Below are 14,080 nucleotides of genomic sequence, written 5' to 3'. Positions count from 1 at the left end.
AGAGAACAAGTCAAGAGGGAACTGCATAAGATAAAGGCGAGAAAGGCTGCAGGTCCTGATGGCATCAACCCCGGGCTCCTGAGGCATTGTGCTGACCAGCTGTGTGGAATAGTGCAGGACATTTTCAACCTGAGCCTGGAACAGGAAAGAGTGCCGGTCCTTTGGAAGACATCATGTGTAGTTCCGATACCAAAAACTGCACACCCCACTGAGTTAAATGGATATAGACCAGTGGTGCTGACCTCTCACCTGATGAAGGCTCTGGAAAGACTTGTTCTGCCACATCTTCGCACACTGGTGGGGCCAGCTATGGATCCCCTGTAGTTTGCCTACCAGCCAGGCATCGGGGTGGAAGATGCAGTCATCTACCTGCTTCATAGATCTCTCTCTCATCTTGAAAAGGCAGGAAGCACTGTTATAATCATGTTCTTTGAGCTATCCAGTGCCTTCAACACCATCCAGCCGACTCTTCTGAGGAGTAAGATGGAGAGCATGGGGTGGACCATCATCTTACCTTGTGGACTATCAACTGTCTCACAAACAGACCACAGTATGTGAGACTAAAGGACTGTGTGTTAGACATCATTCTTTGCAGCACAGGGGCTCCACAGGGGAAGTCCTGCCCCCATTTCTGTTCACACTTTACACTGCAGAGTTTGGATACAATACAACTACCTGTCATTTACAGAAGTTCTCTGATGACTCTGCTATTGTGGGCTATATCTTAGATGACTATGATGGTGAGTAAAGATAACTGACAAGGAACTTTGTGGACTGGTGCCAATGGAACTCCATCCAGATCAATACAAGTAAAACCAAGGAACTGGTGGTGGATTTCTGCAGGATGAGGTTCTCTTCACCCACCAGATGCTCCTCACAATAATGAACAATACTGTCCAGATCATTTCTACATCCATAGAAACCCCTCTGAATGTATACTGTGTGCACTGACTATCAGCATCAGTAATTTACAGCGAACTGCTAGCTACACATGGTCAAAATAGCTCTTGTGCAATATACCTACTTAAGAGATGCAGAGCATGTTGGAAGGAGAATGTTGAGGATGGAGCTGCCAGGCAAACAAAAATGAGGAAGGCCAAAGAGGAGATGCATGGATGTGGTGAGAGAGGACATGAAAGTGGCAGGTGTGGTAGAGAAGGATGCGGAAGACAGGGAGCAATGGAGACGAAAGATCCACTGTGGCGACCCCTAATTGGGAGCAGCCAAAAGAAGAAGAAGACTTGTATAATACTACCTGGGTAATACTGGTAATAATACCCATGTAATTAAACCCTGGGTGACCTCTGAACTAAAAGCCCTATTAAACTAGAAGAAAAGGGTTTTTAAATCTGGCGATAAGGAGGAGATGAGGAGAGTGCAGAGGGAGCTGAAGAGCGGGGATAAGGAGAGGCAAGGACAGCTACAGGAGGAAGCTGGAGGAGCGCCTCAAGGGGAGCAACGCCGGAGAGGTATGGAGAGGCCTGAAAACCATCTCTGGCCACACAAAGGACAGTGGGAGGGGCCCTGTATCTGGGGGCCAGGACTGGGCAAATGAGTTGAATCTCTTTTTCAACAGATTTGACTCCCCCCCCCCCCCCCCCATAATACCTCTGACACAAACAGCTCCCTCCTCATACCAAATCACCCCCCTCTGCTCCCTGCCAGACCAATCCACACACTCCACCCCCGACCTCACTCTACGGGAGTCACACCTTGGGTACACCCCTCGCCTCTTCATAACAGCTGATCAGGTGTTGAAGGAGCTGAGGAGGATCAAGATAAGGAAAGTTGCTGGTCCTGATGGTATCAACTCCAGACTGCTTAAGGACTGTGCAGATCAGCTCTGTGGGATACTTCTGTACATCTTTAACCTGAGCCTCAATTTGGAGAGAGTTCCACTTCTGTAGAAAACATCATGTGTAGTTCCAGTTCCCAAGACCGCGCACCCCAGGGAGCTCAACCACTTTAGGCCAGTAGCTTTAATGTCTCACCTGATGAAGATCATGGAGAGGATTGTTCTCTCCCACCTCCGACACCTGGTGAACAGTGAGATGGACCCCCTGCAGTTCACATATCGACCGGGCATTGGTGTGGATGACACTGTCATCTACCTGCTACACCGGTCACTTTTACACCTGGAGGGCACTGTGAGCACTGTGAGAGTCATGTTCTTTGACTTCTCCAGTGCTTTCAGCACAATCCAGCCATCACTGCTTAGGGGGAAGCTGGAGGGAGCTGATGTCGACTGCCACCTGGCTGCATGGATCATCGACTACCTCATTAACAGACTGCAGTATGTGAGGCTCTGCGACTGTGTGTCTGGTGTGGTAGTCTGCAGCACGGGGGCTCCACAGGGTACAGTGCTCTCTCTCCTTTCCTCTTTACACATCTGACTTCAGCTACAACACAGACAGCTGCCACCTCCAGAAGTTCTCAGATGATACAGCCATCGTTGGACATGTGTCAGAGGGGGACGATCTGGAGTACAGAGAGGTCATCACCAACTTTGTCGCCTGGTGCGAACTGAACCACCTGCACATCAATGCCAGCAAGATAAAGGAGGTGGTGATCGATTTCAGAAGGACAGCTCCTCAAATTGCACCAGTGAACATCCAGAGTTTGGACATTGAGATCATGGAGGAGTACAAATACCTGGGTGTTCACCTCAACAACAAACTGGACTGGACAAACAACACAGATGCCCTGTACAAGAAGGGCCAAAGTCATCTCCACCTGTTGAGAAGACTGAGGTCTTTTGGTGTGTGCAGGACACTGCTTAGGACTTTTTATGACTCTGTGGTGGCATCACTGATTTTCTATGCTGTGGTCTGCTGGGGCTGTGGAAGTTCAGAGAGGGACAGGAAGAATCTTAATAAACTGGTCAGAAGGGCTGGCTCAGTCTTGGACTGTCCTCTGGACTCCATTGAGGAGGTGGGTGAGAGGAGGATGTTAACCAAGCTGACATCAATCATGGATAACCCCTCTCACCCCCTACATGAGGCTGTGGGGGCCTTAAGCAGCTCTTTTAGCAGTAGACTGCTACACCCACGGTGTAAGAAGGAGATACCGCAGGTCATTCATACCTACTGCTGTCAGACTGTATAACACCCACAACTTGTAATGTAGCACCAATAACCTGTTTGTCATTATATTTGCACTACTTCATGACTACTACCTCTGCCATCTCTCATCAATGCAATTATTATGTGCAATAATATAGGTCTTATATATATATATATATATATATATATATATATATATATATATATATATATATATATATAGTCTACCTGTAATGTGCAATTGTTTCAGAGCCTCTCAATAAGGCAATATTTCTATACTTTTTCACGGTAGATAATGCAAATAGCCCTCTGTATTTAATCTTTCGTTTGTCTAATTTTTCAGTTTTATTTTGTTATCTGTATGACATTTTCTTGCTACTGTAACACGTGAATTTCCCCGATGTGAGATCAATAAAGTGAATCTAATCTAATTCCACCTTTGTAGTACACTTATGTTAACTGTATATCTTCAAACCTGTTAATTTATGCAAATTTGTAAATCTTTAAACTTCTAGTTTAGTATATATATATATATATATATATATATATATATATATATATATACACACACACACACACACACACACACACACACAGTTAGGTCCATAAATATTTGGACAGAGACAACATTTTTCTAGTTTTGGTTCTGTACATTACCACAATGAATTTTGAACAAAACAATTCAGATGCAGTTGAAGTTCAGACTTTCAGCTTTAATTCAATGGGTTGAACAAAATGATTGCATAAAAATGTGAGGAACTAAAGCATTTTTTAAACACAATCCCTTCATTTCAGGGGCTCAAAAGTAATTGGACAAATTAAATAATTGTAAATAAAATGTTCATTTCTAATACTTGGTTGAAAACCCTTTGTTGGCAATGACTGCCTGAAGTCTTGAACTCATGGACATCACCAGACGCTGTGTTTCCTCCTTTTTAATGCTCTGCCAGGCCTTTACTGCAGCGGTTTTCAGTTGCTGTTTGTTTGTGGGCCTTTCTGTCTGAAGTTTAGTCTTTAACAAGTGAAATGCTGCTCAATTGGGTTGAGATCAGGTGACTGACTTGGCCATTCAAGAATATTCCACTTCTTTGCTTTAATAAACTCCTGGGTTGCTTTGGCTTTATGTTTTGGGTCATTGTCCATCTGTATTATGAAACGCTGACCAATCAGTTGGGCTGCATTTGGCTGGATTTGAGCACACAGTATGTCTCTGAATACTTCAGAATTCATCCGGCTGCTTCTGTCCTGTGTCACATCATCAATAAACACTAGTGACCCAGTGCCACTGGCAGCCATGCATGCCCAAGCCATCAGACTGCCTCCACCATGTTTTACAGATGATGTGGTATGCTTTGGATCATGAGCTGTACCACACCTTTGCCATACTTTTTTCTTTCCATCATTCTGGTAGAGGTTGATCTTGGTTTCATCTGTCCAAAGAATGTTCTTCCAGATTTGTGCTGGCTTTTTTAGATTTTTTTTTAGCAAAGTCCAATCTAGCCTTTTTATTCTTGAGGCTTATGAATGGCTTGCACCGTGCAGTGAACCCTCTGTATTTACTTTCATGCAGTCTTCTCTTTATGGTAGATTTGGATATTGATACACCTACTTCCTGGAGAGTGTTGTTCACTTGGTTGGCTGTTGTGAAGGGGCTTCTCTTCACCATGGAAATTATTCTGCGATCATCCACCACTGTTGTCTTCTGTGAGCGTCCAGGTCTTTTTGCATTGATGAGTTCACCAGTCTTTCTTTCTTTCTTTCTTTCTTTCTTTCTTTCTCAGGATGTACCAAACTGTAGATTTTGCCACTCCTAATATTGTAGCAATTTCTCGGATGGGTTTTTTTTCTGTTTTCGCAGCTTAAGGATGGCTTGTTTCACCTGCATGGAGAGCTCCTTTGACCGCATGTTTTCTTCACAGCAAAATCTTCCAAATGCAAGCACCACACCTCAAATCAACTCCAGGCCTTTTATCTGCTTAATTGAGAATGACATAACGAAGGAATTGCCCACACCTGCCCATGAAATAGCCTTTGAGTCAATTGTCCAATTACTTTTGGTCCCTTTAAAAACAGGGTGGCACATGTTGAGGAGCTGAAACTCCTAAACCCTTCATCCAATTTTAATGTGGATACCCTCAAATGAAAGCTGAAAGTCTGGACTTTATGTCCATGTCCATTATATAACTATAACTTGAATATGTTTCAGTAAACAGGTAAAAAAAGAAAATTTGTGTCAGTGTCCAAATAGAATATGGACCTAACTGTATATCCTTTTTTGTATACTTAGTACTTTTGTACTACTCCCTCATCTTTTTCTCTGTATATATTTTGCTGCTGTAACAATGTAAATTTCCCCTTGTGGGATAATAAAAGGCTATCTTATATTTACATAGGAATAACATCCATGAAATGTATCAATCAGGATTTAGACTTTATCATAGCACAGAGACAGCTCTGGTTAAAATAGTAAATGACTGAGTATTAGTCTCTGATCAGGGCTTTGTCTCCTTGCATGTCTTGCTTGACGTTATTGTAGCTTTTGACACCATTGATCATTCCATTCTCTTTGATAGACTAAATGTTGTGGGAGGTAAGAGAACAGCCCTCTCCTGGCTCAGGTCTTATTTAACTGATCATTATCAGTTTGTTGATGTAAATGGTGACTTCTTTATGCATACTAAGGTAAACGTTGGTGTTCCACAAGGTTGCGTGTTCAGCCCACTGCTTTTTTCTGTATAAATGTTACCTCTGGGTGATATTCATAAACATTGTATTAGTTTCCACTGTTATACTGAGGACACACAGTTCAATGTTTCAGTAAAGCCAGATGTTGCCCATGTTGATAATATTACAAGGATAGTCTTCTTTCATCTTGGAAATATTGCTAAGATAAGAAATATAATGTCACTACATGTGTTAAGGGTGGTGAGATGTGGTGAGTTAGAATCCAATAGCAGAACACAAACCAGAAAATTCAATGAATAAAAAATGATTTAATTAAAAGTCCAAAAAGAGTCAACAAGCAAAAATAGTCCGGACCACGAGGTAGACAAAGAGCTAATATGAAAAAAAAAAAAACCCATGAAATAGTTCTGACAAAAACTGGAGACAAAAAACGTAGTAAAAAACATGAAAAACTGACAAAACATGAGTGCAAAAAACTGTGGCTAAGACTAGGCAAGACAGAGAGCAAAACTCCAGGAAGCAAAAAATAGCACAGAGACACCGTGAAAAACAGACAAGACATTCTGGCAAGGTCCCCTTCTGAGAACAGCCTATTTATACACAGCAGAGCAGACCAGGAAGTGAATGCTGGCAAGATGGAAGTCCCGTCCCGGATCCGGATTGCGCTGAACTGGGAGATAGTAAATCTCCGGAGTGGAAGTCCGGGGTGGATCATGACAACATGATGCAGAAAAACTCTTACTCTTGGATAAAACTCTTATCCACACTGCATTGGCTCACAGTCAGATTTTGCAATGATTATAAAATACTACTATTGACCTATAAAGCACTGAATGGTCTCATGCCACAGTACCTGAGCAAACTTCTGGTCTTTTATGACCTACCACGGTTACTTAGATCAAAAGACACAGGATATTTGTTCGTACCTAAAATAGTGAAGGCTACAGCAAAGGGCAGAGCATTTCAAAGCTCTACATTTATGGAATAGCCTTCCAAGTAGTGTTTGGAGCTCAGACACAGTCTCAGTGTTTAAATCGAGGCTGAAAACATAGTTGTTTAGTCAAGTCTGAAAACCAATAATGGATGTCCCATATTCTTCAGGCCCTCAGGAGGCACTGCATTGAAAACAGACATGATTCTGTTGTGGAAATCACTGTATGGGCTCAGGAACATTTCTGAAAACCATAGTCTGTGAACACAGTTCATTACTACACCCACAAATGAAAGTTAAAACCATATACAAGTTAAAACCTGTGGTATGACGAATTGAAATTCTTTTTGGAAATCATGGACGCTGCGTCCTCTGAGCTAAAGAGGAGAGGGACCATCCGGCTTGTTATTAGTGCACAATTCAAAAGCCAGCATCTGTGATGGTATGAGGGTGCATTAGTGCACACTGCACATGACGTGGGTAGCTTCCACATCTGAGAAGGCATCATTAATGCTCAATGATACACAGGTTTTGGAGCAACATACTGCCGTCCAGACATTTTTTTTTTCCAGGGAAGGCCTTCTTTATTTCAGTAAGACAATGCCAAACTGCATTCTGCACATATTACAACTGCATGACTCCATAGTAAAAGAGTCCGGGTGTGAAACTGGCCTGCCTGCAGTCCAGACCTGTCATATATGGTGCATTATTAAACAAAAATAAAGACAAAGGAGACCACGAACCATAAGAAAATGAAATCCTATGTCTGGCAAGAATGGGACAACATTTCCCTTTCAAAACTACAGCACTTGGTCTCCTCGGTTCCCAAATGTTTACAGAGTGTTGTTAAAAGTAGAGATGATGCAACACTGTGGTAAATGTGCCAAGGGCCCAACTGTTTTGAAATGTGTTGCTGGCATCAAATTCAAAATGAGCATATTTTTTCAAACAATACAATTTATCAGTTTCAACATTTTATATGTTGTCTTTGTACTATTTTCAATGAAATATAGGGTTTCCATGATTTGTAAATCATAGCATTCTGTCTGTTTATATTTCACACAGCATCCCATCTTTTTTGGAAATGGGGTTGTATAGAATTGTAATTGTTGGCACCCTGCTATGGGTTAAGAGTAATCAAACATATGGAGATGTGCGGTTAGTGGAAAATAATCAACTTTGGGGTGGTAACAATAATTCAGCTTAAGCACATCACCTTGTCATTTAAAAACACATTGTTTTAGTCCTTACAAAAGTGTGATAATTATGGACCAACATTCCATCTCTGTACATAAAGTGATAAAATAATCCACTGAGTTCTTACCCTTCTGCAGTTTTTCAGCAATATTTGTCTGATTCATTTCCTTGAACACATGTATTGTGATCTTCAGTGATGCCTCTCTGACAATAGGATCCTCCACTTCCCTCTCAGAACATGGTGGGTAACCCAAACTCACCAGGTTCTTCTGCCTTTTTAGCTCATTCTTTACCAAGGTAATCACTTTGTGTTCTGCCTCCTGCTCAGGAATGTGCAGTAAACAAGAAAATCACAAAGACAGTGCTACATTAATATATGATGGTACATATGCAACAGAATACACAGTTACTGTACATTTTCCACCAGGGCTTTGAACCGGTTCAAGGAACGAAAACTGGGAACTTTTTCTATTTCACATGGAACAGAAACGAAACCAGAAACTTTATTATTTTTTATGTTCCGGAACAGAAACACTTATTAAAAATAATGGTAACCGGTAGGGTTGGGCGGTATCCACATTTTGATACTTTTAAACTGTCTCTGTGTTTTCCCGGGGTATACGGTATTACCGAGAAAAAAATAATATTTTGTTTCGGCCTACTGTGTAATGTGCGCCTATGCCTCAAATGTACTATTTAAAAGCAGCATAGCGAATTGTGTGCATTGTGGTATGGATTAAGCAGCAAAGCGAATTTTGTGCATTGATGAATGGATTAAGAGATATTTCAAAGCATCACGCAACTCTTCCTTCATCTTGAAAATAGCATTCAACTGTCGTTTACACATGTCTGCGTTGAAACGCCATTTGCAGCACTATTTCACCTGCTCCATCAAAAAAAGTACACGATGAGCAGGATCACACCCTTTCAATCATGGGAAATAAAAAAAAGAAAAAGAATCAACCAACACCCAAGTCCGTTTAGACTGCGTGATAAACCATATTCTTCAGCGCAAATGAGGCGAACCTAATTCAAATGCGTGATAGCTGCACAAGGCAAAATCATATGGGCCCACGTCATGCCATGGCGGGGAAATTAATAATCAAATGGCCTTACCTTGCTTAAAACGTTGTCTTGATCACATAACTCCTTACAATTATTCCACTTAAATCCATACGGTTTAACACACCCAACAAAGATAGCAAGCGCATTGCTAATTCCCACCAGAAACCTAACAGTTTACGCTACGATGTTTTCTTCCATTTCTTCAGTAGATGACATTTCAAACGTTTATTACCCACATCCCAAATGTCATACGTTATATTATTTTACCTTGTTGTTACTCATGTAACCTACTCAAAACACAACTCATTGGAGAGATCTCGTGGAAGTGGAGTACCCCAGGCTATGGTGTGCCTTAGGGGACATATTAGATTTTTCGTTTGGTTTGAAACCAAAATACTGCCACACTGCCGATGTTGTATTTTTTTTTGCCACTAACTCGTTATCTTGACTTGCTATCTTTCAACCGTGGTCTCAGTCTCTTTTTTTTTTTTAGATAGGACAGTATAGAGAGAGACAGGAAATGAGCGGGGGAGAGAGAGATGGGATCGGGAAATAACCTCGGGTCGGAATCGAACCCGGGTCCCCGGATTTATAGTACGGTGCCTTAGCCATCTGAGCCATGACACCCCCGGTCTCAGTCTCTTGCGAAGCTTTCTGTCAGACTCCAAATGTCACGCAGGGTTGCCATGGTAACGACATAAACAACCCTGCATGCGATGAGAACTTCTTTAGGAAATTGATAGAATTAGTGAAAATACGATCACACAGTTATTCGGGATGATCTTCAATTTATTATTTTATATTATGACCTCATGTACTCCATATTTATTTAGATATTATATATTTTTTTAAAATGACGGTAATGAGACCGATACCGTTGGTACTTTTGGATACCTCGGGATACCTTCTTACCGTAATACCGCCCAACCCTAGTAACTGGTGAATACCGGTTTTTATTTCGTTCCTCAAAGTTCCTCCGTAGCCTACAAATAAAAAAAGTAATTCTTCTCCTGCGCAAGTTTCTATGACCCGCTGGGGTTCGCTGACTGAATGGAGAGAGCGGGAAGGTGGACTACTATCACGTCTCCATGTGATAATAAGTGAGTAAGTGAATTACTGAGTGTCTGTGAGCAAAGAAGAGCCTGAACGTTGCAACCTCCCTATTGGCTGTTTGTAAAAATGTATCAGTTGTTGCCCTTCCCACGGGAATCATCGCGGGCTGTAGAGACGAGACCTCATGAGTTAGTTCGTTGGTAGCAGAACAAAATGTCTGAACACAAATTGGGTTTTCAGAAAAGGAAAGAAAATAAACGCAGGGTCGAAAATACAAAAAAGGAGGCAGAAAATGCAAAACGAGTTTTAAGGTAGGACAAATGGTTACTTTTTAAGGCAGCCCACCGTGGCTGCAGGCTTTCAGTTGTGTCATTGAATGGTTAGTTTTCTGAGGCAGCCCGCCGTGGCTGCCTGCAGGCTTATTTATTATAGCCCATTTAGTTAAAATAGTTGATATAAAATGTTTATAGTTATAGTTATGTGATGGTTGTCCTGATTTAGACTGGTGTTTTTTTTTTTTTGGGGGGGGGGTTGCGCGATGTTGCACCCGGGTCCAGATTAGGGCAGAACCGGCCCTGGCTACATTTCAGGTGTAGTTTGTTTTATGAATGTATGTACTTGCATAGATGTGTACTTGGTCTTCCAATATGGCGCCTAACAAAATCTCGCGGCGCGGTGACGTCATGCGGTAGCCCTCTATAGGGCCTGACTAGCCTTTGGTAACACACTAAACGAATTATCTTTCATTTTTGGCACTTTTTCTGTTTGTGTAGATGGGAAGACATACTGAGAATCCAAATCGCCAACATTTGAAATAATAATTGTTTTGAATTATTTCTTGTCTTATTTAATGAAGGTTGTAATAGAATTAGCCGACATTTGGCTTAAGCTGGATGAGACAGAGACATAATTTTATAGCCATTTGTTAAACAGCTGACAGGGAACGTAATTAACCGTTCCGGGAACGAAATTTTTTTGTTCTAACCGGTTCGGGAACGTCTATTTAATGGTGGAACCCAAAACCGGAAACGTTAAAATTCCGTTTCTGTTCGGAACGAACCAATAGGAAAAAAATTCTGGTTCAAAGCCCTGTTTTCCACAGATAAAACTGAATTCCGATTAATACTGAAACTACTAGAAGATAAAATGAGTCATTATAAACCAAAGCTGCTCCACAGTGAAACATCTGAGTGAAATATAGCCTTTTATTGGATTATATAATGTAATAAAAACAGTTATTGCTTTTTTTTCCAGTCTCCAATTTATAAGAAGTGCAATGGGTGCATTTGTGCTCCCAACTGTTGAAAAAGTTTAATTTCTGCACACTTTTTCTATGAAGCTCCAAGTTAAACATTCCAATTTTTTTTAACAGATGGCACAATATCAAATCATTTTCCTGAACTAGTTATCACAGCATTCTTGTATACTGTAAAATAACGTAAATAACCTGCTCACCCCATTTGCAGGCTGACATTTTAATTTTTAATTGTATTCTTTGAGTTGTACATATGCAGTACTTTATAATGATTGTTACACAACTTACCCCCTAAAGGCAAGCTCTTAGAATCCTACTGTTAATTTTCCCAGTGTATTAATGGTGGCATTATGATGCATTATGAAAAGCATCTAGAATAATTTGCTGCATATTTCAAAGCCAGTACTCCACTCTGTGAATGTGTTTATTTTAAGCACAGTGTACTGCATATATCAATAACTGGCAGAAAGTTGAGGGAAAGTATTGTTTTTACTTTCCTGTTTCTTTGAGATCAGTTAGTGGATTATTGTGTTGGATGTTTAAAAGAAAAACCAAATATTTTCTATAATTTTTTCCTGAAAACATTAAAATGATTCTTGTTTCACTGGTTGTACTTTCTGTATATTTGATCATTTTATAATAGTCTCTTGATATATACATAATTATGACATTTCTTTCTGTGCTTTCTTGCACTGGTTTGTGCACTATATAAATGAAACATTAATAATAATAATAATAATAATAATAATAATAAACAACTGTACTGATAAATTTCATAACCTGAAGAACAAAAACTATTGTACAATAGGTTCAATAATAAATAAAGAATTAAATAAACAAACCTTGAATATGTATTCCAGCTTATTTTTGTTGGACTTCTTTTCTTCCCTGTGGGGGGAAAAAGCCCACCAAGTTTAATTTGGACTACATAAAATATTTATAATTATGCTACTTACACCAACTAACTTTGCAATTCTTCATGCTTACAAGGAGCCAAAATGATGGAGGAAATAATGGAAGGGAGAGAAAGAGGAATGGTGACAGGAAAAAGAGGAATGGTGACAGATCCTCCTTGATCTCTCTGCTGCATTTGACACTATTGATCACTCCATCCTCCGGTCATCCTCATCAGCTCTAGGGATCTGCGGGACAGCCCTAGACTAGTTCAAGTCCTACCTCTCTGGTTGCTCCTTCCAGGTTACCTGGTCTAGTACTGTATCAGCACCACGCCCACTTACCACTGGTGTCCCTCAAGGTTCAGTCCTTGGTCTGCTTCTCTTCTCCCTCTACACCCAGTCTCTTGGCCCAATTAGTTCTGCTCCTACCACTGCTATGGTGATGACACCCAACTGTTTCTCTCTTTTTGTCCTTCTGACACAGATCTTTGCTCACATCTTTGCTTGTCTGTGTGATATCCAGAGCTAGATGGACAGCCATCATCACCTGAAGCTCAACCCAGGCAAGACAGCAGTAATCTACATTCCTGCTCCATCTTCTCCATCCTTGGACACTGTTATCTTCATGGGGGAGATCTCTAGGTCTCCTTCACCCAGTGTGAAGAACCTAGAGGTCATGTTCGATGACCAAATCTCCTCCTCAGCAAACATCGCTGCAGTGACCTGGGCATGTAGACTCCTCCTCTACAACATCTGAAGGATCCACCCTTTTCTTACCACCTACTCTACTCAGCTCCTGCTCCTCTCCTGCTTGGACCACTGCAACTCTCTCCTTGCTGGTCTTCCAGCTTCTGCCATCAGACCCCTGCAGTTCATCCAGGATGCTGCAGCTCACCTGGTCTACAACCTCCCTCATTCTTTCTGTGTCACCCCTCTGCTTGCTGATCTGCACTGCAATAGGCTACCTATTGCAGCTCACATCAAATTTAAGACATTGGTACTAGCTTACCAGGCTCTCAAGAGGTTAGGGCCAGCATAATTCCAAAGTCTGTTCCATCCCTACACACCAGCCAGATCCCTATGCCCTGCTACTACTGGTCGCCTGGCCCCTCCTTCTCTCCACCCCTGCCCAGCCTGCTCAAGACTACTGTCTGTCCTGGTTTTCTGTTGGTGGAATGACCTTCCCATTGAGGTCAGAACTGCTGACTCCCTGATAACCTTCAAGCGCAGACTGAAGACTCACCTCTTCAGGCTCCACCTCTCCCCTTCTTCACTGCCCATTGTGTAACTGTGTTTCAGTCTTGACCAACCCAGGCTGTGTACTTCAGCTACACTTCAACACACTTCGAGCTCCAAATTAGTTGCCAAGTGGCCAGGGCCCTTCGAGGTCACATGGCAAATCAGGGACATCGACTATGAGGTGAGGCGAATGGATAGGAGCGGGGCACTGCAAATATACCACCTCAACCTGTTAAAACATTGGAATGAGGGGGTCTGTATGGCACTGGCGTCAGTAGTTCTGGAGAGGGCAGAGCTGGGGCCAGAGGTAAAAATGAAAAGTAACAACTGAGACAGCTTTGGTCCCCTATGGAGACCACCTCTCACTGGCCCAAATCACAGAGGTTGCCAAGTTGCAAAAGGAATTTTCCAACATGTTCTCGCCCCTTCCTGGCCACACCCACCTCATAAAACACCATATTGAAACCTGACCACAAAAAAAGGTAATTCAGGATGAACTCAAGGCCATGCTCAAAATGGGCATAATCAAGGAGTCCCACAGTGACTGGAGCAACCCGGTGTTCCTGGTCCCCAAGACCAATGGGTCAGTCCAGGTCTATGGGGATTACAGAAAAGTCCCCATAGACCTGGACAGGTTTTGGGTTATTTGGGGCTCCTGCTATGTTCCAGCAGCTCCTGGACAAGATCCTCCACCCCC

At 41.9% G+C, this 14,080-nt stretch overlaps 1 protein-coding gene across 1 annotated transcript in view; it reads right to left on the bottom strand.

Moving 5' to 3' along the window:
• Positions 1-14,080, bottom strand: part of LOC132885517 (NLR family CARD domain-containing protein 3-like) — an 89,654-nt gene that overhangs the window by 52,263 nt on the left and 23,311 nt on the right. The window contains exons 5-6 of the mRNA XM_060920237.1: positions 12,091-12,136; positions 8,003-8,195 (exon numbers count right to left, since the gene is read on the bottom strand). Of these exons, the coding sequence (XP_060776220.1) occupies positions 8,003-8,195; positions 12,091-12,136 (239 nt within the window). The remainder of the gene's footprint in view (positions 1-8,002; positions 8,196-12,090; positions 12,137-14,080) is intronic.

The sequence above is a fragment of the Neoarius graeffei genome, chromosome 4, assembly GCF_027579695.1.
Source record: "Neoarius graeffei isolate fNeoGra1 chromosome 4, fNeoGra1.pri, whole genome shotgun sequence".
In the NCBI taxonomy this organism is placed as follows: Eukaryota; Metazoa; Chordata; class Actinopteri; order Siluriformes; family Ariidae; genus Neoarius; species Neoarius graeffei.
Note: the sequence above shows the minus strand (reverse complement) of the source record. Positions and strands in the feature narration are given on the sequence as shown.